Source organism: Eublepharis macularius, chromosome 1 (genome assembly GCF_028583425.1).
Source record: "Eublepharis macularius isolate TG4126 chromosome 1, MPM_Emac_v1.0, whole genome shotgun sequence".
Taxonomy (NCBI): domain Eukaryota; kingdom Metazoa; phylum Chordata; class Lepidosauria; order Squamata; family Eublepharidae; genus Eublepharis; species Eublepharis macularius.
Window position 1 is genome coordinate 190693984 of NC_072790.1, and position 18638 is coordinate 190712621.

An 18638-nucleotide genomic window follows, 5' to 3' on the forward strand; every position below is an offset into this window, starting at 1 on the left:
TAGACGGGTGCCCCCTAGCGGTCGTTTTGCTAAGAAAAAATATCCGGTCGGCAGGCCTGCACACGCGCAGTCCCATGTGGGACTGCACAGAAGGACGGACAATGAACTACTAATTTTTGAGTGGCCCTCTGCACACAGTAGAGGAACGTGCAGGGACAGCTAGAACAGGAGAGAAGGACTGGCCCCTTTTAACCTCTTATTGAGCTGGCAGGCCTTTGCTACAATGCAGAGTATGTGTCTTTTGATCAATTTTTCCGAAGCTGCACGCTTGGAAACCAGACAGTAATAATATAATGAGAAGCATCTGCTGGAAGTCGCACCTTCACAAAACTTTCCCAGTACTTCATCTGACCTCATCTAGGAACCTCACACTGGTGTCTCCTCTTCAAACTTACACAGAAGTAATGAAAAAGCAAAACAGCGCTCCGCAGACAGAAATCCTTGTACCTGTGAAAACATTAGTCTGCCTCCAACCCTCTGTTAGGTAAGGAAGGTTTAGAGAAAGTGATTGGCCCAGGGTCACCCGGTGAATTCCCTGAGTGGAAACCCCAGTCCTCTTGTCTGACACCATGCTCGCTCTGTTGTTTTTTTAATCATCATCAATATATTTAATTCTCCACATGGCCCCATCTGTGGACTCTTCAATCCAGACATTGGGGTCATGGATTGAAAAGACAGATCTTTTATTAAACCTGAGAAAAGCACCAGGTTCTCAGAAAAATCTGAAATAAACCAAAATACATTATGGGGGGATTAACACCCCCCAAGAAGATTAAAGAAATGCTGTAGCTTTAAGAAATTGATGTCCTCATGTGGCTGTTGCTAAGCAACCACCACAATATTGCCAGCCTTGGTTTCTGTCAGTAAAAGGCAGAAGAAGGTGGCAGGGTCTTCTCCAGAGCTGTTTTGGCCCTTGAAGGAGAGACTGAGATTGAAAAAACAGCCTTGGAAAATCCCCCCTGGTCCCACACATCAAAGGAGGAAGAGACCATTTGCCTGTCCCACTCCCTCACCCTAATGGCTGGGCACTTCCTCTCTCGCTTCAAGCTGGGCTTGGGTTGGCTGGAAGCCACCTCTTATGCCTCACCTTAAGCAGACTGGGTGATGTCTCCCCCATCTCGTGCCTCACTTCAGGCAGCCACCACCTTACCCTGTGCAGGGCTTGGGTACCACCTCTGTCACACCACTCAGAATTTAGGCGGGCCAGACACAGTTCTTCTTGCACAGTGCAGGCACATCAGCTAACTGGGTGGTATCCTAGTGCCCATAATGACTAGTCTGCCCTTGGGAGGAAGAGTTGTGGCCAGGCTTGGCAGCAGCTGCCAGGGAACTTACTACCATACTCACGCAGTCCTAGCTGCTTGCTACTGTTCAAAAGCAGGAACCTCATGAAACCAGTGTGGTATTATGAGTTTCAGATTAGGATCTGGAAGGCCTGGATTTGAATAACTACTCTCCTGTAGAAGTTCACAGAGTGACCTTGGGTCAGATGCACTCTCTCAGCTTAACCTAGCTCACAAGGTTGTTGTGAGGCTAAAATAGAGGAGGAGAGGAGAATTATGTATGCTGCTTTGGATCCCTGGAACTGCACTTATATACCACTATTCTAGACAGGGGCACATAAAAGGTAGGTTAGTGGATGGGTGGGAAAGAGAGAAGAAACTGGTAAAAGTGAGGATATGGGGGTTGCCAGGAGGAGGGAAAGAGGAAATATTGTGGGGGAGACATAGCAAAATTAGGTGCACCCTACAAGTCTTTGTGGGTTCCCATCACACAACTGGGCCTGACCTGGCAGCCAGCACCACACAACTGAGCCATAGTTTTGCCGGGAACAGGGTGCCAGGGGAAGGAAAGAGGAGGCAGATAAAGCTAGATTGGCTGGTGGGTGGGAAGGACAGGAGGCAAGAAAAGGCTATGGAGGCTTTCTGGGAGGAGAAAGAGGAAATGGTTGAGGAGAGGAAAATGAGATGCCCCTGGCAAGTCCTTGAGGGTACCCTACTTGTTTCCTTCTAAGTGGGCTGCAAATCAGCACTCTCCTGGTTTGAATCCTACTACTGCCATGAGCTCAGTAGGTGGCCTTTGGTAAGTCACTCCTCTCAGCCCCAGCTGTATTGTGAGATAATAACAACACTAATTTTGTTCACCGCTATGAGTAGGGCACTAATCTGTCTAGAACAGTGGTATATAAGTGCAGTTATATTCTATAGATCTTTCTATGCACTATCTTCATTCTCTACTGATTTGATTTTTACTGTTACAGGTAGATCTTACTGACTTTACAGAAAAATTTGTTTAGTCTATGAAACTGTATGTCCATTGATGAAAATATTTAAGAAAGATGTATTAAAACGAATATGAAAATAGTTAAAATTACAATATAAAAGTTTAGTCAATGAAGACATATTATAAGCCATACTCTGAGGAAAAAATAACCAACCTAAAACATGCATTAAGTAGCACTTGATTTTTTGGCTTTTCAGCATAAAGCATTTTTTCTGGCCTCCATGCAGCCATGATACTGAGCCAACAATAAATCTACGAGGTGTGTGTTAACTTAAGTGTCACATACATTTCATAAAATCACATCCACTGACCTGCCTGCAGCAAACACAAACTACTGAAGCCAGAGTCCCAAGCACTGAAAGTGTCTGTCTTGCATCCCAGGTTGAAGAAACACTTCTGTTTTGTACTGTGCATTTGGCACAGAAACTGTGAAGCAAGCGGGGTTCCAGTAGACACTAGGCAAAGGTGTCTTTGCATATGCGTGATGGCAGCAGAAACACTTGCATCATATCCCTCAACAAATGTTCCTTTTGAACTCTCCAGTTGTGTTTTGGCCTTTCAGCTTGCATACAGTTAAAATGTAACAAATCACATCTCTACAGTGCCATACATTTATTCTAATGATTACTAAATTTCCCTCAGAACACACACACACACACCCCACACACACATGTTTATGTAATACAGAGGTGTTAACCTCCAAGGTATTCTACCTATTTTGTACAACATTACCTTTTCAATGCTGGCCCCTTTTTGAGATACTGTGGCTCCCAGTTCTTCCTCAGGATTCTCAGAGAAGGCCTGTAGATCCTCAAGGGGAGCTTGCAAAACTTCAGTTTTTGGCTGTTGCTCAAGAAATGAATCATTTTCATCCAACTGTACTTTGATATCTCGGAGTTCCTGAATAAGGGCTCCCATCAATTCCTCTGTTTCAGAATATTTGCATTTTGTTTGCTGCAGGTGATAAGCTAGCTGTGTGTTCTCATGTTTGAGGGAAGTTACTTCATTCATTAGATCCTGTTCTTTGGACTTACATGTTTCTTGCTTGCTATAAGAAGCTTTAATTTCTTCTCTGGCCTGTTTGAGCTGGGACTGTACTAATATCAGTGCATTTTCATATTCGCTTTTAATATCTATTACCTTTTCTTCCAATTGTTTTACAAACGTAGCCTTTCCACATTCTAAAAGAGTTGCCTTTTCCCGCTCTTCTTTCAGCTTCCTCTCTAGTTGTTCTTTCTCAGACTTTAAGGAATTCATTTCAGCTTCTAGGTTCCCCAGATTTGCATGCATTTTTTCCAACTCTGTGTTTGCTATTTCCTTTTCTTCCTTGGCTGCTTCTGCCTGAAGAATTGCATCTTCCAAATTCTCTTCTGACAGCTGCAATTCTCTTTCAAGATTCTCAATTTTGTCTACAAGACAGTCGGCTCTCCTTGCATTCTCTTTCAGTTTTTCAGCAAGGCGACATCTTTTCTTTTCATCAGATTCTATTTTGATTTTGAGCTTCTCAATGCCGTGTCGCAGCTGATCCACTTCTTCCTGTGCAGAATTTAGTCTAGCTGCAAGTTCACCTTTTTCTACAAGTGACCCTTCCAAAGACTTAGAGATCTTGGAGATTTCTTTTTCAGAGTCATTTAACTGAGTCTGTAAAGTCTCATATTCCCTAAGGACCGCTTCTTTCTCTTCACTCAAGCACTCTAACTGGCTTTGTGCCATCTCTCTTCCTAACACAAGATCATCTGCAACCTTTTCCAAATTATGTAACTGCAGCATCAAGCAATCCTTTTCTGTTGATAACTGAGCAATATGGTCCTTTGCCGTTTGAAGCAATTTTGTCTGGGCCTTTGCTTCACTTTCCAGTATTCTGATAAATTCAGTAGAATCTGTTTGACTTGACTCAAGATCTTTTATTCTCTCCTGCAACTTCTGGCGTACGTGGTTCAATTCTTCTTTATCCTTTGACAAAGCACTCAAATCTTGACTAAATTGGTTTCTTTCAACTGTGATGATATGAAGTTGTTCCTGAAGGCCAAAAATGGTTTTCAATTTATTTTCATTTTCTTTTTCTAACTGCTCTTTCTCTGACTGAAGCTCTTTAATATCTGTTTCCATTGATAGGGCATAGCTCTCAACGTTCTCTCTCTCTGCTTTTATCCTCCTCATGCCATTTTCAGCTTCAAGAAGTTTCTCAGTCCAGTCTGATTTGGTCATTTCTAAGTCTTCTAGAGCCTCTCTTGTATCAGACAGCCAAACCTTGTACATTTCCAGATCAGATTTTACCTTGTTAAGCTCTACTTCCAGACTCAAAAGATTGTATGATAATTGTTGGTTATCAAAGGTAACAGATTTAAGAGTCTCACTTAAGTCTTTTTTTTCTTTTTCAAGCTCTTTAACAGTTTTCTCCAACTCTTCACAAGCAGCCTTGTTTACAGCCACCTCTTTATCCTGTGACCTCATCCCTGAGTTTACACTTTGGACTTCCATTACTAGATTATCATCCATATCATGGGGAAGCTTAGACTTCAGAGTACAAGTCACATTTATCTGCAATGGAGACCTTTCAGTGGTTACGTGATTTTCAAGGATGTCTGTAGGAATTCTATTTGTGTTGTTACAATTAGGAAGTATTGTGACAGGACTTCGCGAAGGGTTTGTGGATTTATCTGATACTCTTATGGATTCTGTCCCTGAGGCTTCAAGGCAGGCTTCTCTAGATTTGACTCCTATGATGGTTTCACAGTCTGGCCTCTTGCCTTCTGTTCCATTTGCTTCATACTTTCTTCCCTTTCCTTTACCATGCAAAGCTTCAAATGTCACACTTTCACTAGACAAATCACATGTTTCCAGTTGACACAGTGGATTGATTGTTTGTTCAGCTTCCAACTGCTAAAATTCAATTAAAATATTAGTTGTTTTTATGTAATTAACATTAGAAATCGTTAGACGTTGCAGTAGAAACATATAAATGAACAATCTTATATCAGCTGAGTGAGTCTGACTCTATAGTTTGAATTGTTTGATACGTACTATCTAGAAAATATGAGTAATACTTTTATCATTATTAGGATGTGCATGTGTGTGCATGTGCGTGTGTACTGGAAAGAGTTACCAGCTCAAAAAAGTAGCCAAGAACTTCAACCACTTAATCTTAGTAAAATAGGCATCTAAATATCACATTTCAAAAGAGACATACTGTGCAATCCTATGAAAAGTAACTCTAGTCTAACCTCAATATAATCAGTTAGTTTAGACTGGAGTAACTCTGCACAGGATTGTACTAGGCAGTTACTCCAGTCAAAGTGCATTTATTTCAAAGGACGTAGACTGGAACAACTTTTTACATAGTCAGAATACAATATTGTAATATAGTCCTACCCAATGATTGCCTGGAGATATTATTCTCCGTAGGGTGCGCAGTGATGAAGAAATCCCTATTCATAAAAAGTTTCTGCTGCATCTCCTATGTTAACAACTCACTCAAGCATTTGGGTATGCCATTATTTACACAAATTGGGGATATTCCATAATGTACGAATCAGCCTGCAGCAGCTATCCCTATATAACTTTTACAAATGGATTGAATTCATAGAAGAACACTGAACTCAAATGCTAGCATTTATTAATCTTTGCATACGTTACACAAAGAGTGACAAGATTACTCTTTTGCTGTCAAAAATGGCTCCTTTTGTGTCTGATCAAACAATGTAAGTTTTGGCTGAAGCTAGAGAAGGATTGAATTTAATTAGATTAAAGGCCATAAGCTCAGACTTTAAAATATAAACCTTACATTTTTGAGCTTAAGCTAACGAGTAATTGCAGATATTCATTCAGATAAAAAAACTAATCTGTACCTTAATTCCAACAAAGCAGACAAAATCTTTTTTTAAAAAAAATTAGTATTTCTTATTATCCCTTCAGCTAATGTTTTATTAACGGAGGATAATCTTTCAGTTCTGTCAAACTAGTTTCTAACTAAAGTTTGAATACAGTAACTCTTTAAAATAGTAATACCCCAAACAAAAGGATCATACAGAAAACTCTGCGCATCTAAGGGGACGTCTGAAGCCTTCTTTCCCACAAGCAGCATTTTCTTCCACTAGATAAACTGCTTCCCTTGCTCCACCCCCACAAGAGTGAAGCCCCAGCATACACAGGCAGCCTTCTGTGCACCTAGAGGCCCTTTCAATTATAATTTCACATACTGTGTATTAACTGACATACTTACATGTTCGGTGCCAACATAAAACAGTGGTTGAGAACCTGAATTCAAATCTTGAGTATGGAGCCTTGGTTCTTCCAGTACCTGAGACAAGAGTTCAGTATCATTCCGTTCAGCTGGCTGTTTAGGCGCCACGTCCAGGACCACATTATGGAGTTTTTGCTGCCACAGCTCACTGTCAGATACATTTTTTTGTTGGAGGCAATCCACTTCCTTCCTTGCTAAAAGGAGCAGCTGGTGAATCCTCTCTATCGCTTCATCTTCCAGATTTTTTTGGGCCTCAAAGGATTCTTCAAGCCTCCTGATGGACTTATCATAGGTTTCACATAGAATGAGCTGTTTCATTTTATTTTTCAGACTGTAATTCTTAGGTATAACACACCCCTGTTTGATGGTGCGGACTAATGTATCCTCATGACACAGCTCTGTAATGGAATACTGATGAGCAGAAGTATTTTCTAGTTCACTTTCTTTGTTATTGCTGTCTTGCCTAGCTATTTCATTTGGTGGTCTATACTGATCACTGTCAAAATCAGATTCTGTCAGACTTGCTGTGCTACTACAATGTGAAGACCAGAGGCATAGTGTCCCATCCAACAGATGCTCTTTATCACGATAGTTAGGAGTCATTTGTGTTATGAATGAAATGGTATCAGCTTGGTTGAGACTTGTTGACAATGCAGGGTTTTCTTTCTTGACCATTTCAATACTGCAGTGCACCACTGACAATTTGGAACCCACACTCACGTTCTGCTCATGCAAGCATTTGTACTGATTTTCCAATGACAAGATTTTTTCCTTTATTCCATCAAAATGTGCTTTAATTTCTTTGTTAGTTAATTTTAAGTCTTCGTAGCTGAGCCCAGCACAACATTTCAGATCCGTAAAGACCATTTTCTCAAAATCAAATTGTTTTTCTATTTCACTCGGATCCCACTTATCAGAGAAAGCTGCTTTCTTTTCTTTTACCACATTAATTTTGTTCCTGAGTTCTTCTGCCATAGTGTCTGTGCCTATGGCGCATTCCAATTGTGAGTCTTTCAGCTGTGATGCTAATGTTGACTTTTCAATTTGCAGGTGTTCACACATTTTCTCCAACTCATTTAGCTTGCTCATTGTCATGTGAAGGGAGGATACTAATTGGACATAATCATTTTGGCTAGGCATCAAATCATGAGGAACTGACGAACACTTGGCATCTATTTGCTGGTTAAAGTTGTCCTTGGTAACGGCATTGAAAACTGCTGGTGATTGGCCATTCTCATCCCCCTTGGCAAAACCCAAAGTTAAATTTTCCAGTTCTTTTAGAGTTTGTATTTCTTGCTTTAGTCTTTCTTTTTCCCTTTCGCTTTCCTCAATTTTCATTCCCATTGTTCTCAGTGCAGTCTCCAGCTGCTTTACCTGATCAGCATAGTTTTTTATGGAGACTTCTTTATCTTCAAGGTCCATCTGAAGTAGCTCAAGCTTTACTTGATATTTATCTAATTCTTCCTCTTTTTCTTTCACAGATACCATCAGTTGTTCCAGTGAAGCCTTATTTAAAGCAAAGCCACTTGTTGCATGTTTGTTCCTTATTCTCATTTCCTCAATCAATTGCTTATTCTCTTGCAGCAAGACTTCATAATGTTGTTGCATTGTATCCTGTTCTGACCTTTTTGGTTCTAATCCAACTGATAAAATTTTTTGAACAATCTCAGCTTCAAGAACCACCTGCATTTTTTCAAGCTGTCTAAGCAAAATGTTATTTTTCTGTTCCAAGGACAAGACCTGACACTGAAGTTCCTCGTGTTCGTTCGTGAGTTGTTTCTCTTGGTATTTAAATTCAGCCTTTTCTGCTTCAAAGGGACAAGTTTGCGCCCTTACAGAGCATTCTAAGTAGTGGTTCTTTGCTTCCAGCGATGTACATTTCTTTTCCAATCTTTCTTTGACTTGTAAGGATAATGTACTATTCTCTCTACACCTTTCTGACAGCTCTGAGAGATTTTCATCTTGGTCCTTCAGATTATTGGAAAGGCACAGATTTGCTTCCATTAAGTCTCCATAATTTTGTTGTGAAGTATCAATAGCACTTTGAAGGAGGGTATTTTTGTCCTTAAGACCTTCAATTTCTGTATTATTTAATGATATTGCAGGAGATACATCTTGTTTCTGGTAGCTTCCTGTTTGAGGCACAAGTTTTAGCTGCTGTATTGAATCCTCAAGCAATTCATTACTGGTTTTTAAATTTTGAATCTCTGTTTCTTGCCTTTTAGACTCTTCGATCAAAAGCTGTAACTGTTCTTCTTTCTCCTCAAGAGCAGCTGAAGTAATAGTGACCAAGCCCTCTGTTTCAGAAAGATCCACTTGTAACTTACTGAGATGCTCTTCAGACTCCCTCACAAAACCATCATGCTTCTGCTCTGCTTCAGCCAGTTTTCTTTCCATTTCATCTCTGACTTGTAATAGTTCTTCAAATTGTTTTTGAAAGCAAGTATTTAACTGCACGTAGGAAGCCAATGAGGTTTCAAGTGAGGAAATACATTTTTCCTTTTCTAATGCTTCATCTGCTGATGACTGTAGCATTTGTTGCAGGATATTCACCTTTTCAGTGAACTCAGACACTTTCAGGGAATTGTTCTCTCTCTCTTTCTGATATTTTTCCTCAAAAGTGACTGTTTTTTGCTGAAGCTCAGCGTAAGCTATTCTTTCTGCTTCTAGCTCTGTGCTTTTGCCTTCAAGCACACATTTGAGGTTTTTAATTTCCATGCTTAGGCGTTCATTTTCAGCTTCCACAACTGTCACTCTGTCATTCCTTTTAATCTGTTCCATCATTAAAGCATTTTCTAAGCTATGCATTTTGCTCATTAATCCTTCTTTTTCTGAATGAAACTGGTCTAGGAGTTTTTCACTTTCTGTTTTCCTCTGGGAAAGAATCTCAACCTCTTTTTTAAGACCTTCACATTCGGCAAGAACATTCTGCAAACTTTCTAAATCCTCCAGTTTTATGCTGAGTTTTTCAATGGTGTTCTCTTTATGTTTCAGAAGCTGTTGGAGAGACTCTCGTTGGTTTTCCAGGTCAGAAATAGTGAGCTGCATTTTCTCAAGAGGCTCATCCTGCTTGATCGCTTTCTCTTTCAGAATATTCAGCTCTCTTTCCAGAGACCAATTCTTACCTGTAATTAAAAGGGAAACATTTAATTTAACAAAAGTAAATAACTTTAGTTGTCTGTTGCAAAGAAACTTAGCTAGGGTAGTTTATTTTCTCTATAACTACTTATAGAAAGATCTCAAAATAATCTTGGTATCTCAGGCTTTCCAATACTACTTATACTTTCAATTGGGAGCAAGCGTCATAGCAGCAGATAAAATAGTAGTTGCTGGTTCCAATATATCGAATACCTCCCCACCCTGCATCCCAGACATAATGCACAGGACATGAAGCAGAGATCCATTCAACTTTTTAAAAAGCCTCTACAAGTAAGGAACTTAGAAACAGCAGTGCAGAAATTTTAAATAAATGAATGTCAAATAGAAACAGTTCTTAGAAAATGGGTTGGATTCATGGGAAGACTACAGGAAAGGTGTTGGCAGAGTGTATCTTTTTCAGTCTTCCCTTTCCCAAGAAGCCTGCTGTCGGCCCTGAAACTCTTCTCTGCAGATATGAGAGCTTTGTAAACAGAACAACAGCACAGGGGGGCTGCAGTAACAGTGGGGAAAACGGCCCACCTGTGGCTTAGAAACATAGGTTGTTTACAATAATCAAATCTCAGTATCATGCCGTAGGTAAGTTAAATCTGCCTGTTTGGATTCCTCAAAGTATAACAAAGTAATGAAACATGATGAAAATGCACTCACTTTTCATTTCTTCAGCAAGACTTTGACTCTGTTGCAGAAGCTGTTTGGCCGTACAAAGGTCTCCTTTAAGCTGGCAAATTTCTTGTGACTGTTTACTAGATTGACAGCTGAGTAGGCTGTTTTGCTTCTTTACTTCCTAAGACACCAAAGTTTACCAAGAGACAGTTAATGGCTGCCTGTGAACCAGGATTTGTTTATTAGATTTGTATCTCACCAACCAAACTTAAGAGAGCCAGCTAGGCAACTCGCAATTTAAAATCAAGTACACTCAGCAAGATTTCCATGAAGTAAAACAGAATGAATCACCATGAGATATAATAAAATACAACTAAAATATAGGCAGCAATATAAAAGGACCATTCAATTCTGGATCCTGAGTAAGCCTTCTACTATGTAAACCTTACAACAGAAAAATGTGCCATCAGTTAGATGATGTCTTTGCAGTAGGTTTTCCTTTGGTGAAAAAGTGGATAGGATAAGTTCACTCCTCTTTAGCAGGAAGTAGCCACTAAAGGCCAATGAATCACTGCTAGCCTGCTAGAGCTCTCCAGCTGTCCATAGAATCCCATGTGCCCCCATGTGGCAATGTGCCTATATACTCATCTCTCCCCCGCCCCACACTTCAAGGTGGTGTACAAAGAAGAACACATAACATTAAAGCTATATATCTTTGGGAGTATACTGTTGCAAAGATGCAAGTTATTTGTCACAGAGCCCTATATCCAACCAGGCAATTCAAATGACTTAAGGGCATTTACATCTTAAGAGGGCATTACTATTTCAATTTTCCCCTCCCCTTCAGCAGCCCACTAAATCCCCAGAACGTTGTTCCTACAATCAGTGTGCCCTCAGAACTGCATAGTGGAGATCTACAGTCGCGCGGGCGGGGGCGGGGGGGGGGGGCGGGGAGAGAGGATGAATGCGCAGAAATCATCATCATCCCCTCGTAAGAAAACTTGTCCTTAATCTTTCAGATTGTGGGTGCATACAGACCAGAGATTTAGAAGTTCTGCGAACATTCCTTTCCTTACCTGAATTTAATAGGAAAATCTAGTCAAAGGTGTCTGAATAATTTAGCTGTGACAGTAGGCATTTCCACATAGCTATGTTCTGCTATCCTTGTTAAATTGAGTATTTAAAAAAAATTGGTTGTCCATAAGCTATACATAGACAACGATCCTATACTTTCTTACCTACTAGGGAGAACTATTTGAGGGCAGCATCAGATATTATCACACTGGCAAATGTACAGCTGACAGGCAGTGCACTTGGAACAGCTGCCGAACAGCATATGCTAAGTAAGGAAACCTCTAGCGTATAATAAATTATGCCCAGAAGAGGCAAAAACATTCGAGAATCACCAACCCTTGCATGACTGTTTTAGAGCTCAGTAGAAATGAGAAACTGAGACAAGCAGCCAAAGTTCTCAGGGTATAACCACTGTCTGAGTCAAAGTTAGAACTCAGGAGTGTATGAAGGGGCAGGAATTCTGGGGAAGGAAAAGGCAAGACAGACCTCATTCATACTAGATGCTGAAAGAATGGTATTCGTGTATCTAAATTTTTATCACCTTAGCTTTGCATGAATGTTAAAGGGTGTTTTTAAGAACTGGCCCACTCATTTTCAACTCTATCCTTCCTGGGAAAGTAAAATAAAGACAAAAAATGGCATGCACGTGCACACGCCACCCACTCCTGAGCTGCTAAGATAACAGATGGTATTGGCAGGGCTTTGTTGGTCTCAAGCCCTCAATCATCCATCTAGTTACTACTAGCAGATGGGCACCAGTGTGCCAAAGCCAAATTTAAGAGAAGGGACAACCAGGATGGGAAGCATAAGCTGAAAATTTGCTGGCAAGGCAGGTTTATATTTCCAGCTATTTAAGCAAATCAGCCCGAGAGCAAGATTAAACTTGTTGTTGCTTCTGTTCTTATCCCCGTACCAGCCCCTTCCAGCCACCATAAGAGAGGGGGAGGAAAGGAGTAACAGGGAGAGAATATGTGCCAATATTTCCCACAGGTGCACAAATTTAAGAACTCAAGGTTTTCTGGAATTTTTGGATGTGTGACATAATGAGAGTTTCCTGTGGTCAAAGACTTCTAAACACATTTTGAAGCACTAGCATAAGGTCCATTCACTGATGATTTTAAAAAAGCAATACTAGAATATCATCACAGTCAAGTGGTTTAAGTGGCTGGAGAACATGATGAGGTTTGCATCCTATGTGATTGCCATTAGGGGAATCCAATATGAAATCTGGACCAGTGAGTTCACAAGAGCAGCAGCCCTTCATCAGTAGCCTGCCTGCAAAGAAGCAATGATGTGCTCCTCTTGCCTTCCTTTCTCTCTCAAATGCCACCATTTCTCTCCCACCAGCAGCCTTGGATACAATTATTGCATGTGCTATTTTTTGAGATGACAGACGCAAACAGCTTGAGAGCATACTGTTGGTGAGAGCACATTACTAAAGTCGGGATTCCTCACCCTCTCTACAGCACCACCTTAGGTATCTGGCCTCTGGAAAACTCCAGCATAGCCGAGGCCACTTCCAGGCTCAAGTGTTAGCAGTCAGATCCCTTCTCATGCCAAGAGGGCAGTTTATAGATATCATAACCTCCCCCCTTCCTCATATTCTATAAGCACAAGGCACTGCTTTGCCCAAGGCAGAATGGATGCCAACTGGACAGGAGCCTGGAAAATTACCAGGAGGTGAGTCAGAGCAGCGGGCTGACCAACAGCCCCCTCCATGCCCCGGAGATGCATAACTAGAACAATGAGGCTCCCAGGAAGCTCCTGACTCACCCCGTCAACACCATCCTTGCTTCCACTCACCTATCCACCCTAATCAAGCAACATCCAAGCTATTCAGCAAAACTGGTAGCTTTCCTGCCTGGTGCTTACAAGGTCATCAAACAATATTTTCACCTATAGTGTATTCCAGATAGGAACCACCAAACCTCTCCCCACTTATTGTTCTACCTCAGGACAAACTATTAAGCCATTGTTTTTTGAGAGCAAGACATCAAGCTTGCCCCAGGGAATGTTTTGCCCTATAATTGGGCTCTCCAGCCATGTGCTGTGTGTGTGTTCTGAGACCCATCCCCCCACACACCCCAAATTCATTTGGGCCTTCTCTTCCCTCTGTGAAATGCCAGCTGTTTTGCTGCCTCTGTAGAACCCTGCTCTTTGAGACCGGTAAGTATTGTCGTCCCTGAAACGGACCTTTGGATACTCACCGTGAAGGGTCCTTCTCCTCTGAGGTAAGGAGGACATCCTGGACGGTGGGAAACACCCAGAATGTCTTCCGACTCAGAGGGAGGACAGGTCAACAAAGCGGGGTTATGGATCATGCCATGTATACAAGTAGTCTTCTAAATTTTATTTACCTCATAATTTCTTCTTAGCTCCTTTTCCTTCAACTGCATTGTTTCCATTGCCTGGTCTGCTGCATTCAACTTCAGCGTAAAGTCATTGGCATTTTTTTCCAATCGCTGTTTCTCCAATCTTATCTATAAAGAAATGATAGAAAGTTTCAATTGTGGCCACATGTAATAAGAAACAGCACACAAATATTTTTGCCATACCTGAACCTTCACAGAATAGAACAACTTCATGTTTCAATTAGGTACAACTACTTAGAAAAAACACATCCACTGTTCAAGAGCCTTTGTTGCCCAGGTTTTTGCTTAAACCAACCAAGATGGGAAGCATACTCCAGAGAAATTTCCAGAGATAAAATCTGCAAGCACCATTTCCTTAATATTCAAAAATCAGATCTGAGAACCATAGAACCAAAGTCATATAGCAGTCTTAAGACAATTCATGTTCTCTTTCTTCACAACTACCACAGACTCATCTAAATTCTACAGAAATTAATCCTGACTACATACAGTGTAAAATTAGATAGGTTTGCCCCATCCCATCTGACATTTGCCTACTAGACGTGACATTCATTTGCCCATATGTATCATGTAGGCCCAGGAGGATGCAACAGGGGCAGGGTGGGGGGAGGCAAGCCAGCACAATCCTGACTTCTCCCCGAGCATAGACCCTATACAGAAGTCACGTCTGCATAGACTAACATCATTCTAGAGATGAGTTAGTTTTCCAATGACTCGTAAACCTGTGACTTGTAAATGCTGCTGCTAGTGCAGCAGTCTACATTAGTCCATGCCACTGATCCTGTAAACTGGCTGCCTTTTCCTGGCCCTTTGCATGCCAGCACATTAGGTGTGATGATGTCCATAGTAAGCTGTATGCGTTCATGATTGTTAGTTCTTTCTCTCACAACATTTCATGTACACTTTGATCCAGGGAGTCCTTGCAGATGTGAATGAGCAACTGGAGTACCGGCCTGAGCAAGGCTTCCTCCAGCAACTTTAGCTGAAATGATGTGTTGCGTGTGACTTTCCTCAACACTAAAGTGAACAACGAGGCCTGAAGAGACAGGAACTCTGTTTATAGTCCGTTAAAGAATGCTGACTACTGGAAACATTCTGTGCAGTTAAACACATAATGCTTCAATCTCCTTCCTCACCAGCTGTGTTTGTGTATTTCATATGCAAAGTGCCTACTTTCTCAAGGTCTGCTTGAAGAAGGCTGTAGTTGTTCTTGGCTTGATGAAGTTCCTCTTGTAGCTTAGTTCTCACTTGATCCAGCTGGCAAGAAAGTTCCTAGAACAATGATGGTGGAAGGGAAAACAGATTATAAGCCAGCAGCAGGTATTAAACTATCATGTACTCAGAGTCCAGTCTCAGTAACCAGGGGTGGGATGGAAGATCTTATCAGGTATTTACTCTGAAGACCTGTGTACCAAGATGACAATCTAATTTTGTTGGCAAGCGGGAAAAAAATAAATGCCATATACAATATAATTAGAATATAAGGAAGACAGCAAACGGGGAGAAAACCCTGAGAAATGAGTAAGTACATTTGGGAAATTCCTGCTCCTCTTGAATCCTTTATGCGCTAACTGTAATTTAATTGTATCAAAAAGCTACTGTAATATTAGTTGGTACAGATTTTTTAAACACACACAGAAAAGATGTGAAATATTTGCTTCGGTTTGTACACAACTATACATGAGCAGCATGCAGTGATGACTGGATTTAGGCCTTTTTCTTCATCTAACTATAGCAAAAAAATTTAAAACATTGTTTTGTCCCCGATATACTTTTATTTTTATTTATTTACAAAATCAATACCCTGCTTGTCTGCCCAATCAAAGTCACCAAGATGCATTATAAAAATACATCAAAAATTAGTTAAAACCAAAAAGAAAATACTTATGTAAGATACAGAGACAGAAATTAAAACGTAAGGTGAGAATGAAGGTTCATTGTGGGAATGTCAAACAAAACAATTTTTTTTACCTGACTGGAGGAAAACAGTGATGACGGGAACAGATGAATATCCCTGGAGAGTTTTGGTGCCACAACTGAGAAGGCCCTCTCTCAGGTTGCCCACCTATCTTACCTTAAAGTGGGGGCACTAAAAGCAGGGCCTGAGAAGATGACCACAGCAGACAGGTAGGTTCATATGGAAGTAGTTGGTCCCAAACCATATATCACTTTAAAGGTAAACATCAGCACCCTGAATTATGCCTGGGAACAAATTGGGAACCTGTGTAGATTGGTCAAGACTAGAGTGATATGGTCCCTATGACCACTCCAACTAACATCCTGGCTGCAGCATTCCGCATCAGTTGAAGTTTCTTAACACTTTTCAGGTGGGGCCCCACTTAGAGCACATTGCAGTAATCTAATCTAGATGTTACCAGGGCACATAACACAGTGGCCAGATTTTTTCTGCCCAGGGAAGGCCACAACTGGTTTGCCAGCTGAAGCTGGAAAAAGGCACTCCCAACAACCTCTGCCACCTGCTCACCAAGCAATAGTCCTGTGTCCAGAAGCACACCAAGCTATGGACCTGCTTCTTCAAGGGGAGCACAATACAATACAGAACAGGGGACATCTCAAATCCTGGGTCAGTCTTCCACTCTCACCAGCCGCACTTCTGTACTTTTGGGATTTGGCTTCAGTTTATTGGCCTGAAACCAACCTCCTGAGAATGGTGCAGGGTTTCTACAGCCTTCATGAGATCAACTGGAAGTGCAAGATAGAGCTAAATATCATTGGTGACAACTCAGCCCAAATCTTTGGGTGGGCTCACCAAACGATTTCATATAGATGTTATACAGCATGGCTGACAAGATGGAACTCTGTGGGACTTCGCAGGCCAAGAAGCCAAGCAGCTTTCACCCAGAACCACAACTTCTGAAACCTATCTTCCAGGTAGGACCAAAATCACTGCAAAACAGGGCATTCCAATTCCAACTCTGAAAGGCAATCTGGAAGGATTTCTAAACCAGTTGCATTAATAAAATCAGTATTTGCCTTCCCCTGAAACTGCACAATCCGCATTATAGCTCTGGTCTCAATTAATCATACTAACCTTTCACATAAGAACCAATAAAGGCCTGGTACAGATGCAACAGGCCCATATTTGCTCCTCTTTGCCTATATGAATCCCCTCTCCTTTTCTTGGTAGCTATAATGTTTTACATGTAACATATTTAATTTGGATTCTATTTCTGCTTGCTAATGTGAGTTTTTTTAACACTGTTGCTGAGAGTTTAAATGTAGACCTCTAAGGAAAGGAGGGAGGACTTGAGGGGTGAATGGAGTGCAATCTGATTGGATGGTGGGGTGAACTGCAGTTTTTAGGGTGAACTGCAATTTTTAGGCAGTTTGCTGAAAGAAAGTATACATCGTAGTTGAGCCAAGCAAACTGTGTGGAGCCTGAGAGAAAAATCTGTATCAGTGTGTTTTTGAAATAAAGTTAACCAGCCAGGAGATTCTGGTTAAGTTAATCTTTGTATATCTCAGAGAAATGATTCCGGATAACTCATGCAAACTATGTGGAAACCTGAGAGTCTAATCTTATCTAGGTCAGGCAAGCTGTGTGGAAAGGCTTGAATGAATCTACGCCTGTCTGGATGAGAAGAGTTTATTCTGATAGAGATGATCAGTGTGGAAAATTAGACTCTGCAACTGAGTCTGTGAAAATACCTTTAAGAAGATATAATTATATTTGAAACTGCTGAGATTAAGAACTATTCTGAAATCAATACGCTGATCAAAACTCTACACCTCGAAGTAGGGTCTTGACAAGACAGTGACCATCTCCCAATCTCTTTGGAGCTCAACAGCCGTAATCCACTAGAACAACCCAACACTGAAATAGAACCTGCACCAAAACTCTACAACCATCATGCTTCTGTACTTATAAATAAATTCTATTTTTGTTTATACAAGAAAGATCACCCCCCCTCGCAACTACTTACACATGCTGACCGTTCTGTCAAACTACCATCTATAACAAGCCTTTTACCTGCTAAACTGAAGGGGTCTGAGACAAAAGCCTTTGGTGGAGGTGAAAACTTTTTTGAGGGAGTCAGGAATATAAAAGTCACACAAACACAAAAGATAAGGTGTTCTCAAGGTAAAAGCCTGGATCAAGTAAAGAACACCTGAAGCTTTGTGTGAGTGGAAATAAAAGAGTGTTGGTTGTGACCAGAGCTCTCCTGAGGCATAAGTTTAAGGAAGAGTAAGGAGAAGCTGGATTCAAGGTTTAAAGGCAAAGGTTTAGAAAAGTTTTCTAAAACAAGCTGCAAATCATTACAGTAGTATTAATCTTGAAGCTGTTCCTTACCTCTTGATATTCCTTTTCCTTTTCTTTTACTTTCTGTTCTAAAGAATGCCGTAAACTTTCAGAATTTTGTCGTTGACAGTTCAGCTGCTCCAAGAGCCTCTTCATCTTTTCCTCAGTTGCAACCAACTGCAAAAAAGCATACTTAAAAGTCATATACATTAGATACATACATCTATTTGTGAATGAGTTTAGACATGAGGAAAGATGATTAACACCTAACTGTTCATCTTCACCATTGAGCACAGAATCAGAATGTTAGAATGATAAATCATTTGAGGGGGAAAATGCTCCAAGCAATAGAATACCAGCTTTGCATTTGAAAACAAGATACTTGGCATAAGTGCTGGAACTTTATTCCAGCACTATGTTGGAACATCACTGAATAGCCAGTATTTTATTGCTACATAGGGTATCCCAACTTTGAGAAGAACAAATGGGATGATCTTTCCAGTTGTAAAATTTTCCAAGCCTAAGGGCACATATCTTTGGCTCTTGCTGGAGGATCTGTCATTTGACAACACTTAAGCAAAAATGTGCATGTCTCCTTCAAAAATACTGTGTTTGAATTGATACTGGATTATATGAAAATTCA

At 40.8% G+C, this 18638-nt stretch overlaps 1 protein-coding gene across 1 annotated transcript in view; it reads right to left on the reverse strand.

The window, feature by feature from the left end:
* The window catches only part of CENPF (centromere protein F), a 48208-nt gene that overhangs the window by 19567 nt on the left and 10003 nt on the right, over positions 1-18638 (reverse strand). The window contains exons 8-13 of the mRNA XM_054996757.1: positions 18047-18172; positions 14908-15006; positions 13720-13842; positions 10334-10469; positions 6506-9651; positions 3016-5166 (exon numbers count right to left, since the gene is read on the reverse strand). Coding sequence (XP_054852732.1) covers positions 3016-5166; positions 6506-9651; positions 10334-10469; positions 13720-13842; positions 14908-15006; positions 18047-18172 — 5781 coding nt within the window. The remainder of the gene's footprint in view (positions 1-3015; positions 5167-6505; positions 9652-10333; positions 10470-13719; positions 13843-14907; positions 15007-18046; positions 18173-18638) is intronic.